This window comes from Lithobates pipiens, unplaced genomic scaffold (assembly GCF_037356315.1).
Source record: "Lithobates pipiens isolate NorthernLeopardFrog02 unplaced genomic scaffold, aLitPip1_a1.2 Scaffold_11, whole genome shotgun sequence".
In the NCBI taxonomy this organism is placed as follows: Eukaryota; Metazoa; Chordata; class Amphibia; order Anura; family Ranidae; genus Lithobates; species Lithobates pipiens.
In genome coordinates this window covers 22,988,712-23,005,275 of record NW_027507696.1, presented here as the reverse complement: position 1 = coordinate 23,005,275, position 16,564 = coordinate 22,988,712, and the positions used below count along the sequence as shown (strand labels likewise).

At 42.7% G+C, this 16,564-nt stretch overlaps 1 protein-coding gene across 1 annotated transcript in view; it reads right to left on the bottom strand.

Moving 5' to 3' along the window:
• Positions 1–2,590: 2,590 nt before the first annotated feature.
• The window catches only part of AUH (AU RNA binding methylglutaconyl-CoA hydratase), a 320,284-nt gene continuing 306,310 nt past the window's right edge, over positions 2,591–16,564 (bottom strand). Inside the window, exons 8-10 of the mRNA XM_077469844.1 lie at positions 9,156–9,206; positions 7,036–7,083; positions 2,591–3,148 (exon numbers count right to left, since the gene is read on the bottom strand). Of these exons, the coding sequence (XP_077325970.1) occupies positions 3,071–3,148; positions 7,036–7,083; positions 9,156–9,206 (177 nt within the window). The 3' untranslated portion in view covers positions 2,591–3,070. The remainder of the gene's footprint in view (positions 3,149–7,035; positions 7,084–9,155; positions 9,207–16,564) is intronic.

Here is a 16,564-nt window from a genome sequence, read left to right as displayed (position 1 = left end):
CTCCACAGATGGGCAGGTGCTGTGTATGTCAATTAACTCAGAGAAACGGATTTTACGGGAAGTCAAAAATCTATTTTCTCATTCGTTCATTGACAGATACAGCATTCTTTATTCAGAACCATAGGAATGCCCAAAGCAGTGCCAAACATGAGGGGTGGGTGGGGCAGCCAACAAAAAAAACAGGCCAACCAGACAACCTGGAGCTCAGGGAGAACAACTGGAGCTCAACCTGAACAGCAAAAAAAAAAACCTTCACGAGGGGAAAACCCCTCTAGACTGCAGCCTGCAGAACCCTGCAGCCAAAAGAAGCATCCGCAGATGCCAGCACATCCACCTTGTAAAATTTTGTGAAAGTATGCACCGACGAACAGGTGGCCACCTTGCAAACTTGTGTCACTGACGCCTGATGATGGAAAGGCCCAGGAGACACTCAGCGCAGAGTGCGCCTTCATGGGGAAGGGAGGAACCAGGCCCTTGATAGAAAACATTTGTACCCAGGCCTCTTGATAGAATAGGCCTGAGTCACCATCTGTCTGATCCATCTAGAAATGGTTTCCGAGGAAGCAGATAGCCCCTTCTTTGGTCCGTTTATGATCACGAACAGGAAGTCTGATTTCCGAAAGGACTTAATGGCTGCCAAGTACACCCTGATCGCCCATACCACATCTAAGGTGTGCAAGGCAAATTCCCTCAGATGTTACAGCCTGGGACAGAGAGAAGGCAACACAATGTCTTCATTTAAATGTAAATCAGAGACAACCTTGGAAGGAAAAAAGGACAAGGACAAAGCCCCCCCGATTTCCTTATGAATCACCAGGTAGGGTGTGCGACAGGATAGCGCTGCCAACTCCGACACCCTGGGAGTAGCAGCAATAGCCACCAAGAAGGCCACCATTCTGTGATAGCATGAGCAGGGTAATTTCTTTTTAAAATTTAATTTAAAATATTTTAAAACTGAGGTTTCTGTAGAACCGAAAGTACCAGATTCAAGTCCCACGGTGGCAAGGGAGATCACACTGGTGGAACCACATGTCGCACTTCTTGAATGAAGGTACGCACCAGGGAATGCAAATCCAGGGAGCATTGAGAAAACCGCCAAGGCCGACAACTGGCCCTTGACAGTACTCAAGGCCAAATTCTTTTCAACACCCCTCTGAAGAAAAGTCAAAATTCGAGCCATCAAAAAGGAACATGGGTGAAACCCAATGACTCACACCATAAAATGTTTGCTTTCCATGTGTGATGTTATACCTTCTTGTAAGTAGACTTCCTAGCTTTGAGTAGTGTCGGAATCAGATAAGCCCCTATCCTTCAACACCTGGCTTTCAACAGCCATGCTGTTAAAGCCAGCGACTGTAAAGCAGGATGGAAGATCGGCACTTGGGATAGCAGATCCTCACTGAGAGGCAGCCGCCAGGGGCCGTCTGACGCACTAGGTTGGCGTACCAGGACCGACGAGGTCAGTCCGGGGCCAATAAAATGACCGGAATTCCTTCGTCCTCAATCCTATGCAACAGCCGTGGCAGAAGTTTGAGAGAAGGAAAGGCGTAGATCAGACGATACTAGCCGCACGGAGCCACCAGAGCGTCTGAGGCGTCTGCCAGAGGGTCCCAAGACCTGGCCACAAACTTTTGCACCTTCCTGTTGATTTGGGATGCCATCAGATCTACCTCTGCAGATCCCCAGTGTAGACAGATCTGTTGAAATACCTCCTGATGAAGGGACAACTCCCCTTGGTCCAATACTTGGCGACTGAGGTAATCTGCCTGCCAGTTGTCCACCCCCTCGGAATGTGAATGGCGGAGATGGCTGGGATGAAACGCTCTGCCCACCGTAGAATGCCAGCTACTTCCAGGCCAAAGAGCAGGGGAACTAAGCCACCAGATAATGGACCGTTTGGTTCCTTGACTCAGCCAAATCTGACTGTCCAGAAACTCAGAACATTAGTCCCATTTTAACAAGATCTCCTTTTGCAGGGGTCTCGTATGGAACTGAATGAATGGGACTGCCTCAAACGTAGACCTTCAGGCCCAACACCCATATGCAAGTCCGTAGGACAGCAGTAAGCGGGTTGCCGCCTTTAAGTTCTGGCGTTTGTCCTGCAGAAGGACCACTCTGGCCCGAGTGGAATCCAGAGTCAGACCCAGATAAACCAATTTCTGAACTAGAATCAATGCAGACTTTTGGTAATTTATCAGCCAAAATCTGCCAGAACAGTGATCTCCATGTCACCCTTCAGGGTCGCTGGGGACTCTGTTTGCAGCAGAAGGTTGTCCAGGTAGCCCAGAACAGCATTTTCCCACTGGCACAGCAGCACCAGAACTGGGGACAACACTTGTGGTGAGGACTGTGCAGGTAGACATCCTTGATGTTGATGAAGGCAAAAAAGTTCCCCAGATGAAGAGATGCCACCCCGGAGCGAGATTCTTCCACTGTGCATGTATTTAAAAAACAATGTGTACATGTCAGGAGGTAAAGTAACAGCACATCTGTGTGTTTGGCGAGATATTTTGTTAAAGCTAATGAGTGGTCAGCTTATATCATTCGCTAAACATTATTTTATTCTACAAACTCATCACAAACTAGTATGCAGATTGATGCAACACAACTTTATTGATCAAGTACATTTAGTCATTGGACTTCTTGAAAATGTTTTTCCCCAGTATGGTTTGCTGACATCTTTAAAATTATGAACAATAATTTATATGGCTTAAGTTTACATTATTTTGACATTCTATTCGAACAGTGTTTCATAACGTACAATGCTGCTGAAGCAAAGAAAACAAAATGCACATTTGCAGCCCCAGACCTTACTAGCGCTGGCTATGAGCTGAAGATTCTGACATTTCTGGTAACTTACAGGACAAAGGTGTTTGACTGTGCTTGTTGTCACAGGCACTGCCAGAGACTATGAGAGTGATCTACAGTGTTAGGAACATGTATGGGCACCTTTCACATGCCACAATGTTTTCATTTTCCATTGCTGTGTGATTCGAGGCAATGCAAACATAGAAGGTCCCCAACACATTTCTTCTGCTATGTTCTTAGGAAAGGCATTGCTGTGGTCCTTTTACTCTCCCTTGTAACGAGGAGGCCGTTTATCCTTAAATGCTAGTAAGCCTTCAATTCTATCTTTAGTTGGAATAACCTGCAACAAACCACACAAAACAGTTTTTTTAGTGGTAAACAGAAATTCGGAAAATGAAATATTACAGAAATGTAAAATGAACAAATAAGACTGTTAATGTACTGGCACTAATGTTTATCCTTTCAGAACCACTGTGTCTCTGGAAATGAGAATAGAACATATCGTAAAGTGAAAACTTTTATGTCCCCATCCCAAATAAAACAATATTTTTCAAAAACCACTGCCACTCTCCTATCCCCAGTACACATTCACATTCTCTATGTCCCTGAGGAAGTATCAGTCTTCCCATCCCCAATGTAGAAGTGTAGTGCCCCTTTGAATATCACTACTCATCGACAACTTGGTAACTGTCTGCCCAATACTATTGCCATCCCTCACCCTATCCTCTGCTCAGCACCACACTGTCCACATCTAATAAAGAGTAATACATATAAAGTTAGTACAACGACTTCCACATTTATCCAGTAATCTTAAAGTCCGACCTTCAACTTATTTTTATTAATCTTACCTGTGTGCTTGTGTCCTTAATGCCATGCAAAGGAAAGCAAAGTTTGGCTTCTGTTTTTGGTGTTCTGAAAAGTTTTCTATACTCCCTAGTTTGAGTATTTATTAAATATTGCTAGACCATGTTGATACCACACACAAAAAAAATAAATGAGCTTGGCATATAGCTTCAGATACCTATATCTTTAGATCATGTTATAGAAATTAAATTTGCATAAAAAGGTCCTAAAGTGTTATAAAAAAAATAAAAAGTATAAAAATGTGAAAGTTGCAATTACTTCCTTATAATTCCTTCTCAATAGACTTCATAATAAAAACTGTTAGGGTAATAAGTGGAATATATCTGTGAACTCTATAAACCAGTGGTCATCAACCCTGTCCTCAGGGCCCACTAACAGGCCAGGTTTTAAGTATTACCTTGGGGAGATGCAGACTAGAACACTGCAATCACTGAGCAGCAAATTATATCACTTGTCATGTATTTCAGTTATCTTGCAAACCTGGCCTGTTGGTGGGCACTGAGGACAGGGTTGATGACCACTGCTATAAACAATTACTACAGCGCTCACACACAAATCCATTGTGTAAAAATGAACAAAGTAATAAATGTATAACAATAAAACAAGACACTCACTCTATATTGCCAGCTGCATTTTGCTTGTGAGCTGTATTGCTTTAAAGTGGTTGTAAAGGCAGAAGGTTTTTTATTTTAATGCATTCTATGCATTAAGATAAAAAAACTTCAGTGTGCAGCAGCCCCCCACAGCCCCCCTAATAATTACCTGAGCCCCACTTTGTCTAGCGATGCCCACAAGTGTCTCGAATGTCAAAGGCTTATTGGCTGAGATACAGCAGCAGCACCATTAGCTCCCGCTGCGGTCAATAAAGGTCAGTTAGCCAATCAGGAGAGAGAGAGGGAGTGGGCCCTGGCTCTGTGTCTGAATGGGCACAGGGAGCTGTGACTCGGCTCGGGTTCCCCCATAGCAAGCTCGACTGGAGGGAGGGACTGGGAGCACAGAGGAGGGACCCGAGAAGAGGAGGATCGAGGCTGTTCTGTGCAAATCCATTGCACAGAGCAGGTAAGTATATTTTATAGATAAAAAAACAAAACTTTGCAATCACTTTTGGTGATTGGTGTGCCTGACAGGTACAAGAACATAGCAAGAAAGAGTAGCACTAATCAACTTAAAGTGGAGTTCCACCCAACAGTGGAACTTCCGTTGATCTGCTTACCTGTTTTTGACACGTTCCCTTCCCCACTTCAGGGAGACAGCGCCATGGTGCTTTCCCTTGGAAGCTCGGCCCCCTCCTACTTGCCCCGCGGCCAGGCAAATTAGAAAGCGCTGCAGGGAACGGGCTGTGAAGCCAAAAGGCTTCACTGCCAGTTTCCCTTATGATGAGCACCCGACAGCAGATCTGAAAATCGGCTGGGGTGCCAACATTGCGGGCTCCTTGGACAGGTAACTGTTTATATATTAAAAGTCAGCAGCTACACTATTTGTAGCTGCTAACTTTTATTTATTTTCTTCTCCAGGTGGAACATCGCTTCAACACAAACAGGCTGGGCCATTTGGCCCAAGCAATGGTAAATAACTCTGATGATACACTCCACAGCAATGCATGCCCTCGTACTGGTGACATCACCTCCTGCCTAATGACATGTTTCAATTGGAGACCACCAATCTTTCTCAAGGATTTATAGTGTTTGATTTGTGCTGCTTTTGGAGGATTTAGGCTGTTTCCTAGCTGGCTGCCCCACAGATCTTTATACCACTTGTTGCTCTCCTATTTGCACTTGAGTTATTTATTGTCAGATATCTGTGTGCTTCACTTGCTATCTAGTAAGCACTAATTTATCAAAAGCTAATACATTTTCAATTGCATTTATAAAAAACCTGTGAAAGTCAGACTGGGTAGGACTGCAGCCACTTTTCCAAAATGCACCTGTCATACTCCAATGTGTGTGAACAAGGCAGCGGCAGGCTGCAGAAACATTTTGGTGCATACAAACTTACGTTTTGGTGCATACAAAGTGCACACACTTACAATATAGAGATCTCAGTGACTGCAGGGATTTACAATGTAGCAGCCAGGAGAAGATCATTCACAGTTTGACAATTAGTGCCAATCAACACATAGACCATGACCCAGGTAAATTGTTTTGTATGACAGAAGCGTACCCTTAGAGCAAAACCAACTGAAATCTTCAAGTCAGTAGCAGTAACCACTTACTCTCATGCATTGCTAGTACTCTCTATGTTAATATATGGAACAGGCACAGCATATGATTGTTTTGACGCTACGAAAACAGAACTATATTATACCGTGTATCTAAACCTGCCAGTGAAAAAGATGGACACACAAATTTGTATGCTTCACGTTTCTGTCACAAACAAGATCTTTAATAATGCAGCTGTCTTAGATTACCACTTTGACTGACTCCTGACAAAGAGGAAAGCAGCAAAAATGGAATAAAATGCCACTCGTGATGAAGCGGCACACATTTTGGAACTGTAAACAACAGCAATGCATATGGTACAAAGCCTGAAATGAATGCTCAAATGAATGTGTGGCCATTTAGGAAATCTAAATTTAGCTAACTTGCATAAACACCATTTGCTGATTTTTGTGTGGGAGGTTTCACATTATAAAAACAATAACTTCTTCCATTGAAAGGAATAAACAAACAATAAAAGAATTAAGTACGCCCCTGCATGTAATCACATTTTAAAATGCCAGATCCTGACATTTAATCTGATAAAATATGTCTAATGTATTTCTGGTACAAGAAAATATCTCACATTATATGGTATATGATTTAATAATTATACAGTCCTGTACCTGGTTGACAAGCATGGAAGTACATTGAACCTGTTCTTAAACTTGTACATCAACAGGTACTTTTCTTTAAAAAAAAGTACTTAGAATGAAAAAAGAAATAGAGGCAGCTGCCACATCTAAGAAATAGTAAGCCAACAATAATTCCAGGTTTATTCTTGGATTTAGCTATACTTTATTATAGACTGATGAGGGGCTAGAAACATATAGGTGAACTACACTGCATACGGAAAAGCCCCTCAAAACAGCTAGGTGGACACCAGGGGTTGACATCCCATCAGCAATCCAGTATCCATTCACAAAGCTAAACTTTGTAAAGCAAAGAATGCAAACAAAATTCCCCTAACTTATGGTTATAACAACTGATTAACTATCGCTTGTATTTAACAGGAGTCTATGTTTATGAATATAAAAATTCCTGTCCACCCAATTGACTGCTCACTGTTGATGTTCTTGATTGGTTTACTCCACTCTAATCATTCATACCTACTAGTCTTATTGGCTCACCAGGTCACAAAACTGGAATTGATTTATGGGTATCATACCTGAGCATAACATGCTTCTTCTATTGCTAAGCCTGTGGCTAGATCCACCTAAAATGTGAAAAGGATACATCTATTAGTACCTGTTAAAACTTTGTGCTTTTTAAAATATGAACTTATTAATATATCATTAGCATAACATTTGTAAATTTTACAGTGTGTTTTTGAATATCTGTAGTTATAAAAACAAGACTGTAATATATGACTATGGCAGGCCATACATTATACAATTTTATTTTCTTCTAACACGGGTCAAAGGAAAGAAAATTGCTCAGTTCCCTCACCAACACAGTCAGCATTGAAAGGGGAATCCCTTCCGAAGTGCTACTGTGTTCAGCAGGAAGCGTAGGGAGCCTTCCCCACTGGCAAACAATCCAAGAAAAATCCAGCGCTTAGCAATTTAGCAATAATAATAAACTACAAAGTCATTGGAAGAGCAAAAAAGCTGAAAAGGGAGGGTATTCTGCTGGCTGCTCCAAAAATACATCTGACCTGGATGTTTAAAGGACAAAGAATGGGCTAAAAAGGAGCGTACCAAATTTGGCAGCTGTTGGGTCACTAGAAATTATGTTGCCCGGAAGCAAGAAAAACAACCACAGAGGACTCGCAATGATTGAAGATCTGTCGAATGCTTACAGGGGGGAAGGATATGTAGCTGGCTGTCAAACGCATTTCGGACATGACAGAAAAGAAGGGGCCATGCCCCAAAATGCATTGTCATGATAACTAGCCAAGTTATCTCCTTCCCCTCATGAGCATCTGATGAAACTTCCATCATTGTAGAGTCCTCTATGGCTGTTTTTCTTGTTCCATTGACCGGGCAACATCCCTTCCGGTTACTCGGCAACTGTTGGAATTCTGCCTCAGTTTTCCTCTTTCAGGGACACCATTGCACAGTGTTTTTTCCTAACCACCAGGACTGGGAGCTGAGTTCCTCCAAAGCTGCAGTCATGCGAGAGGATTCACAGAGCACATAGTGAGATGTAAGGCCCCTTTCACACTGGGGCGGTATTCGGGCGTTACAGCGCTAAAAATAGCGCCTGTGTAGCGCCTGAAAAAAACCGGCCCCTTTAACTCCAGTGTGAAAGCCGGAGGGCTTTCACACTGGAGCGATGCGCTGGCAGGACGGTGAAAAAAGTCCTGCTAGCCGCATCTTTGGAGCGGTGAAGGAGCGGTGTATTCACCGCTCCTAAACCGCTCCTACCCATTGAAATCAATGGGACACCGCGGCAATACCGCCGGCAAAGCGCCACTGCAGCGGCGCTTTGCGGGCGGGTTTAACCCTTTTTCGGCCGCTAGCGGGGGTTAAAACCACCCCGCTAGCGCCCGCAGACCGCCGCTAAAACTACGGTAAAGTGCCGCTAAAAATAGCGGTGCTTTACCGCCGACGCCGCTCCCGCCCCAGTGTGAAAGCAGCCTAAGCCATGCCATATACAGTATATGTTGCTGCATATATCATTTAATTGATTTTAATAAAGTGACTTCCTTATCTTTTGCCACGTTTATTTATCTTGAAACTGTGGTATCAGTGTGGGCTCCTTTTTTTCTAATTCTTCCCCACCGGCAGAATATAAAGATCACTGCTGGCTGCTATAGCTGGTGGCAGTGACCATGCAAAAGAAAACCCTGATAGGCTGATTGTACTGAAGTTGATCTATCGATTGACTTCAGTACAACCAGGCTGCCCATAGATGGATTGAAATTCAAAAAGTTCCGCCCGAATTTTGATCTGTCTATGCCTGGCTTAAGCCTGGCCATAGATGTTTCATTAGACAGGACAGGTGGTACAATTTAAGGCTGTCCTTAGTAGCACTACCATGGGTCTGAACCCTGTTGTGAATTTCTCTCTAATTTGCCTGAAATGTGAATAGAGCACGTGTATCTCCTTCCCTTTTTTCCATAGCAAAAGGAAAGTCAAATAAATGTTTCAGCACAACCTTGCAAGGTCAGAAATACTCAATGCAATTTCCCTCTAGGGAATATGTACAAGGATCCTCTCCTGATGCTTGAATCAAAGTCCCTGCTTGTAAAGATTAGGTCAGAAATGGGCACCTTAATAAATATTCCACACAGTCAGTGGTTCCTACACTACATGAAACAATAATGCAATTAAATTAACTTACTTCAATGCCTTGGTTGATTGCTAATTTAGCCATTCTCATTGCAATCGGTCCCTAGAATAAAAAAAATAAAAAGACAGTATTAATTGCAAGATGTAAAGGGCAAACAAATATAAAGAAATCAATTACTTGGAACCTCAAAGATATAGACAGACAGTTGATTAGTCTTTACCTACAAACAGGAAAATGATTGTAGCAGATTAGACATAATCTTCTGATAATTGCCCACTACGTGGATGACAATTGATATTATAATCAAATTCTTGCATTTATAAGAAACACAGTGCTGGTACAAACATGTAGGCTCTCACTGTTGACCTTCCTAAAATGCTAAAACTCGAGAGTGCAAAATCTGGTGCAGCTTTGCATAGTAGCCAATCAGCTTCTAACTTCAGCTTGTTCAATTAAGCTTTGACAAAAAAACCTGGACTCTAATTGGTTTGTATGCAGAGCTGCATGAGATTTTGCACTCTCCAGTTTTAGTAAACCAACCCCACCCATAAAGTCCAGGAGGCAATAGATTAGATTAGAATAGATTAGTTTGATGACAAGGCAACAAGCATTTTCAGAATACCATGTTTTTCCCAGTACAAAATTCCTTTAAAAAAGCAAAGAGCAATGGCACACACCAACAGCTAAAATCACGTCTTCATGTATTAGTACAGAGAAATCAGAACAACACAGGATTCTAATTGGTTACTATGAGTTACTGCAGTATTCACACTGCAGATTAAATAAGCTGCAAGCTGATAGAAAACTTGTGCACTTCTGAAAATGAACTTCTCTATACGACAACAGCCCACACAGGTAATTTAAATACCAACAATTATGATTTATAGGTATATAATTCAAACATGTTTTGTAAGAATGAAGTAATCACAGAGATTATAAATAGATTACACCACTCCAGAGCTTAGATTACACATTTACATAAATAAGGGGTTTCACTTCCATGCTCAATTGAAGGTATTACAATAGTTTTAATTCCTAGAGTTTGTTAGTGTTGATTTGCTTGTAAAATAATCTCAACGATTACATGGCTATTTCAGTTGTGATCATATTCTTTATCCTGTGCTGATATAATCTTATAATCGATGTAAACACACAAACACCCTTGGGCTCTTTGAAACATTTATTTAAACATAAGTGATGTACTGAAATACACAGTCACGGTATCTTATAGTCATAGATCAACTTTCATCAGCTAATGTTAATCTGTTAAAAACTGACATTTAATGACAGCTTATAGTTTGGCAAACAAGCACTTTGCAGGTGCCATTTTAAAACAGCTCTAAACTTTTGATCAGGGTCATTTGGGTAGATTCTGTTGCCATTATCATTTGAAAAAGAGTAAACACAGTTGATTGATAATAAATGGCTTCAACCAAACACGTAATAAATGGCTTCAGCCAATGTTTTTGTGTTATCATTCATATTTTCTGAAAAATGGCCAAGAAATCAAATTCTGACAGGGTATGTAAACTTATGAGCACAACTGTATGTGAAATCCTTTTAATTAGAGGTATAGCATTTTAGCACAAATATGTAGACATGCACAAATTACATAAATGTTGCATTTGGAAAAAAAAGTATAATATACAGGGCCGGCTTTAATATTGATTGGACCCTGGGCAAACATTTTCTTACCCACATTTTGAGATATACATTAAATAGCAGCTAGACTCAAAATCAGTTTACCAGATCAGGCAACAATTTTAATTGGTTGCCAGAGCTTGCAGCATATCATTGCCACCCACTGACTGGTTGCTAGAAGCTAAAGCACATTATTTCTGCTTGCTGACTGGTTGCTGCACATCCTCACTGGTCACTGATCGGTTGCTAGAGGTTACTGCACATCATTGCCATTCACTGATTGGCTGTTAGAGGTTACTGCACATCATTACTGCTAACTGATTGGTTGCTAGAGGTTACTGCACATCATAATTGCTCACTGATTGTTTGCTAAAAATTAGAGAATATCTTTACTGTTCACTAATTGGTTGCTAGAGCTTACTGCAGATCTTTACTGTTCACTAATTGGTTGCTAGAGGTTACTGCACATCATTACCTCTGCATCAAATTGTGAATGTGGCTAAACTGCACTAACAATGAGGCACTGCTATAAACCAGGATTTCAGGAGTGCACTATATACAGACTGCAGGGTTCTGGAGTGCACTACACAGAGTACAGGGTTGAAGAGTGCGCTATGTACAGAGTGCATGGTTGAGGAGTGAGCTTCGTACAGGGTGCTGGGTAGAGCTATGTAGAGAGTGCACAGTTGAGGGGTGAACTGCATACAGAGTGCTTGGTTGAGGGGCGAGGTATGTGCAGACTGCAGGGTTGAGGGGCGAGGTGTGTGCAGACTGCAGGGTTGAGGGGCGAGGTGTGTGCAGACTGCAGGGTTGAGGGGTGAGCTAGGTACAGAGTTCAGGATTTAGGAGTGAGCTATGTACAGAGTGCAGGGTTGAAGGGTGAGCTACATAAAGAGTGCAGGGTTGAGGGGTGCATTATTTACAGTGTGTAGGGCTGAAGGGTGTGTTATTTAAAGAGTGTAGGGTTGAGGGGTGCGCTACCTGCATAGTGCAGGGTTAAGAGGTGTGTTGCGTATGGAATTCAGGGTTGAGGGGTGTGCTGCCTAAGGAATTCAGGGGTTGAAGGGTGCGTGATGTGCAAAATGCAGGGTTGAGGGGTGCCCTACGTATGGAATGCAGGGTTGCGGGGTACCCTATGTAAGGAATGCAGGGTTGAGGGGTGTGTTATGTAAGGAATGCAGGGTTGAAGGGTGTGCTACATGCAAAGTGCAGGGTTGAGTGGTAAACTTTGTATGGAATGCAGGGTTTGGGGGTGCACTACATATGGAACGCGGGGTTGAGGGGTGCGCTATGTATGGAATGTGGGGTTGAGGGGTGCGCTATGTGCAAAGTGCAGGGTTGAGGGGTAAACTTTGTATGGAGTGCAGGGTTGAAGGCTGTGTACAAGTTCTCCATCCCCCTAAGTACAAAACTCTCCCCCTAGATTCCAGTTCAGAGCTCACCCCCCATCCCCCCTTCCAGTGTAGAGCCCCCCCCCCCCCAAATCCTCTCCCAGTATTTAGGAAACCTCACAGAGAGCAGGTAAACTCACAGAACATCCATGCAGGCTGCTGGCTTCATGAGGAGCTTCTACCTGTGTACATTTCATGTCCCCTCCTCGGCTCTCACTCCTCAGCTCTCATACAAAGATTGATGTGTAGAGCAGAGAAATCTGCACAGCTACCGATAGAGAAGTGTTGTCACTTGTATTTACAACTGACAGTAGTGAGCGGCCAACAAGTGGCGGAACTCCAACGGGCAGCAGCGTGGGCTCAATTGGCAGCTGTTTTGGGCCTCCCAACAATGATTGGGCCCTGGGCAGCTGCCGTATTTGCCCTGTGCTAAAGATGGCCCTGATAATATATAAAGAGTGCTTATTTTAAATGCTTGTCCTTTAAATGGAACTTAAACCATCAATTTAACTTCTGACCAAAACAGTTAAATACGAAACATGCCATGAATGATAATGGTCACAGTTGCTAGTGGTCTCAATCGAACTGTCAGGTCACCAAATGGCTGGTGACATAACTGATCACATGTGCGGGACCATGATAACTGCAGATCAAACAGAGGCTAAGATGGCAGCTTTCTTGGCTCTAAAGTATAGGAGGGTTTAGTTTGCTTAAGGCGCAGCCAAAACAACCAAAATTATGAAATCAGACCAATGCAAGTTGGATTATAAACAATCTCTATGGAAAATGCACATAAGCAGAGCGGCATTAGGTTGATAAGTAGCCTGCCTCCAAATGCTGCCCACACCACCCTGCTCATGTCTCTGGCACTGTGTGCACTAAACCAGCAGTCTATAATTACACTTCACTTGTACTGGCAACTTGCTTAGAATGCACCTAAGTAGGATCAGGCACTACAGTGTCCAGATTAAGCATCCAGGGGATGATCTGATGAGCTGCAGCTGGCATGCTGACATAGCCCAAGGACAGATATTGCCACTGTCAGTGATGTGAAATATCAGTTTATTAAAAGTAATGCCACTGCACTTGACATGAAAAAAAGATTTTTTCAGCAAGAGCTGGGGTCATATTCACCCCAAGGGTTAAAACAGCAGAAACAGATATTTAGGTGCCTTTCACACTGAGGCGCTTTGCAGGCGCTAAAGTGCTAAAAATAGCGCCTGCAATGCGCCCTGAAAGAGCCGCTCAGTGCACTCCAATGTGAAAGCCCTGAGGGCTTTCACACTGGAGCGGTGTGCTTGCAGGACGGTCAAAAAAGTCCTGCAAGTGGCATCTTTGGAGCGCTGTAGGGGCGGTGTATTTACCGCTGACCAAATTTGACCTAACTGCAGAATTTGTTCTTACCCTGCACTGGCTGTTTTATCTTTTATCTTACTTTCAGTTCTAACCATTCTATGTTGTTTTCTTTTCTGCTTACTCAGATTTCAGTCCTTTATGTCAACCCAATGACATATGGGTCAGAGGTCTAATAATCAATAACAACCAATCAAAATCTGGACTGTGGCAGTTAGACTACTTGATATGACACCTGATCTGTTATGCCACGTACACACGACCGGACTTTCCGGCAGACTAGGTCCAACGGTCTTCCCGACTGACTTTTCAGCGGAGTTCTGACGGACTTTTGAACTTTTGGACTTGGCCATACATGAACGGACTAAGTCCGTTCAAAAGTCCGTTTGTTTTTAACATGATGACGTAAGACGGGACTAAAAAAGGAAGTTCAATAGGACGTCGGACCAACATACAGACAAAGGGTTTTCCCGATAGGAATTGAGTCCGTCCGACAGATTTGAAACATGTTCTGATTAACATACATGTACGTTGCCCCTTAAGAAGCGGTTTGCAGGTGCGCATGCCCGCCGCGACTACCGTGAGTGTGATCGCGGGTCCTGCGGACTCTATGTCCGCGAGAATACCCGTGATTGTCTCACGGAGAGGAAGAACGGGGCAATGCTGATGTAAACATGCATTTCCCGTTCTGCATAGTGACAGGACACTGATCACCGCTCCTTGTAATCGGGAGCTGTGATCAGTCTCGTGTCACATTTAGCCCCTCCCCCCCAGTTACAATCACTCCCTAAGACACACTTAACTCCTACAGTGCCCCCTAGTGGTTAACTCCTTCAATGCCAGTCACATTTACACCGTAATCAATGCATTTTTAATTGCACAGATCATTGTATACATGTGAATGGTCCCAAAATAGTGCCAAAAGTGTCCGATCTGTCCGCCATAATGTCGCAGTCACAATAAAAAATGCTGATCGCCGCCATTACTAGTTAAAAAATTTTTTTTTATAAAAATGCCATAAAACTATCCCCTATTTGCAAACCAATCAAACGCTTATTGCAATTCCAAAAATATGCAGAATACGTACGCATTAGCCTAAACTGAGGAAAAAATATATTTTTTTATATATTTTTGGGGGATATTTATTATAGCAAAAAGTAAAAAATAATGTGTTTTTTTCAAAGTTGTCGCTATTTTTTTGTTTATAGCACAAAAAATAAAAACCGCAGAGGTGGTCAAATACCACCAAAAGAAAGCTCTATTTGTGGGAGAAAAGGGACGTCAATTTTATTTGGAAGCCATATGGCACGACTGCGCAATTGTCAGTTAAAGCGACGCAGTGCCGAATCGCAAAAAACGTTCTGATCTTTTGGCAGCCAAATGGTCCGGGGCTTAAGTGGTTAAGGTAAACACAATAGCAACACCTGTTGTAACCATATCCTTTACAGTACTCTTATGTAGATCCTAGGGACAGTATTGAAAGAAATCATGACATTACAAAGTCTAAAATTATTATTTTTACTATAAAAAAGTAAATATGTATATACATACAAATGTGGCTCTGTGGCATTAGATTATAGTACCCCCCCCCCCCCCCATCTTTTTTTCAGTCAAAGCACCCTTTAAAAGTATGCGGAAAAGTCAAGCTTTCAGTTTACCACATCCAAAATAAGAACAAAAAGAGAACCGACAAGAAATCTTGTACAGCACAAAAAAGGACTTTAAAGGGTAAGTTCACCTTTACAGAAAAATTTGTAAGGTGAACTTACACTGGACCTCCTCCCCACCCCCCAGTCCCACTGACCTGGAGTCCGGCGATCACCTGCTCTGACATATTGGATAGCTGCTTTATCGGTCCGGGGAAGATAAATCCCCTGATGTTTAATCTACTAAACTTACCTTGTAAAGCTATGTATAGGAAGAATTCTAATTGGTCGGTGCCATCACATGGGTGGTACAACCCAATTTAGAACCCATGTAGCCTGTCCTGCCAGCGCTAGAGAAGAAGAGAGAAAGCTGCTGGGATATCAAATCCTTGGACCGGTAAAGCGGCGATCCGATAGGTCAGAGCAGGTGATCACCGGACTCCGGGTCAGCTGGATCGGGAGGGGAGGGATTTAATGTAAGTTCACCTTACAGATTTTCTGTAAAGGTGAACTTACACTTTAATGTGGTGGCTGTATATTCTTCAGATGGTAAGCACTACTACTGTACTGGTGTACACATGTAATCATGTGACTGTATTATTCAGGGAACCTTGGCTCCATGGTTTTGGTCAATTTACAGTGCCTTGCGAAAGTATTCGGCCCCCCTTGAACTTTTCAACCTTTTGCCACATTTCAGGCTTCAAACAAAGATATAAAATTTTAATTTTTTGTGAAGAATCACCAACAAGTGGGACACAATTGTGAAGTGGATCGAAGTCTATTAGATATTTTAAACTTTTTTAGCAAATAAAAAACTGAAAAGTGGTGCGTGCAAAATTATTCGGCCCCTTTACTTTCAGTGAAGCAAACTCACTCCAGAAGTTCAGCGAGGATCTCTGAATGATCCAATGTTGTCCTAAATGACTGATGGTGATAAATAGAATCCACCTGTGTGTAATCAAGTCTCTGTATAAATGCACCTGCTCTGTGATAGTCTCAGGGTTCTGTTGAAAGTGCAGAGAGCATCATGAAGACCAAGGAACACACCAGGCAGGTCCGTAATACTGTTGTGGAGAAGTTTAAAGCCGGATTTGGATACAAAAAGATTTCCCAAGCTTTAAACATCCAAGGAGCACTGTGCAAGTGATCATTTTGAAATGGAAGGAGTATCAGACCACTGCAAATCTACCAAGACCTGGCCATCCCTCTAAACTTTCAGCTCAGACAAGAAGACTGATCAGAGATGCAGCCAAGAGGCCCATGATCACTCTGGATGAACTGCAGAGAACTACAGCTGAGGTGGGAGAGTCTGTCCATAGGACAACAATCAGTCGTACACTACACAAGCCTTTATGGAAGAGTGGCAAGAAGAAAGCCATTTCTCAAAGATATCCATAAAAAGTCTCGTCTAAAGTTTGCCACAAGCCAC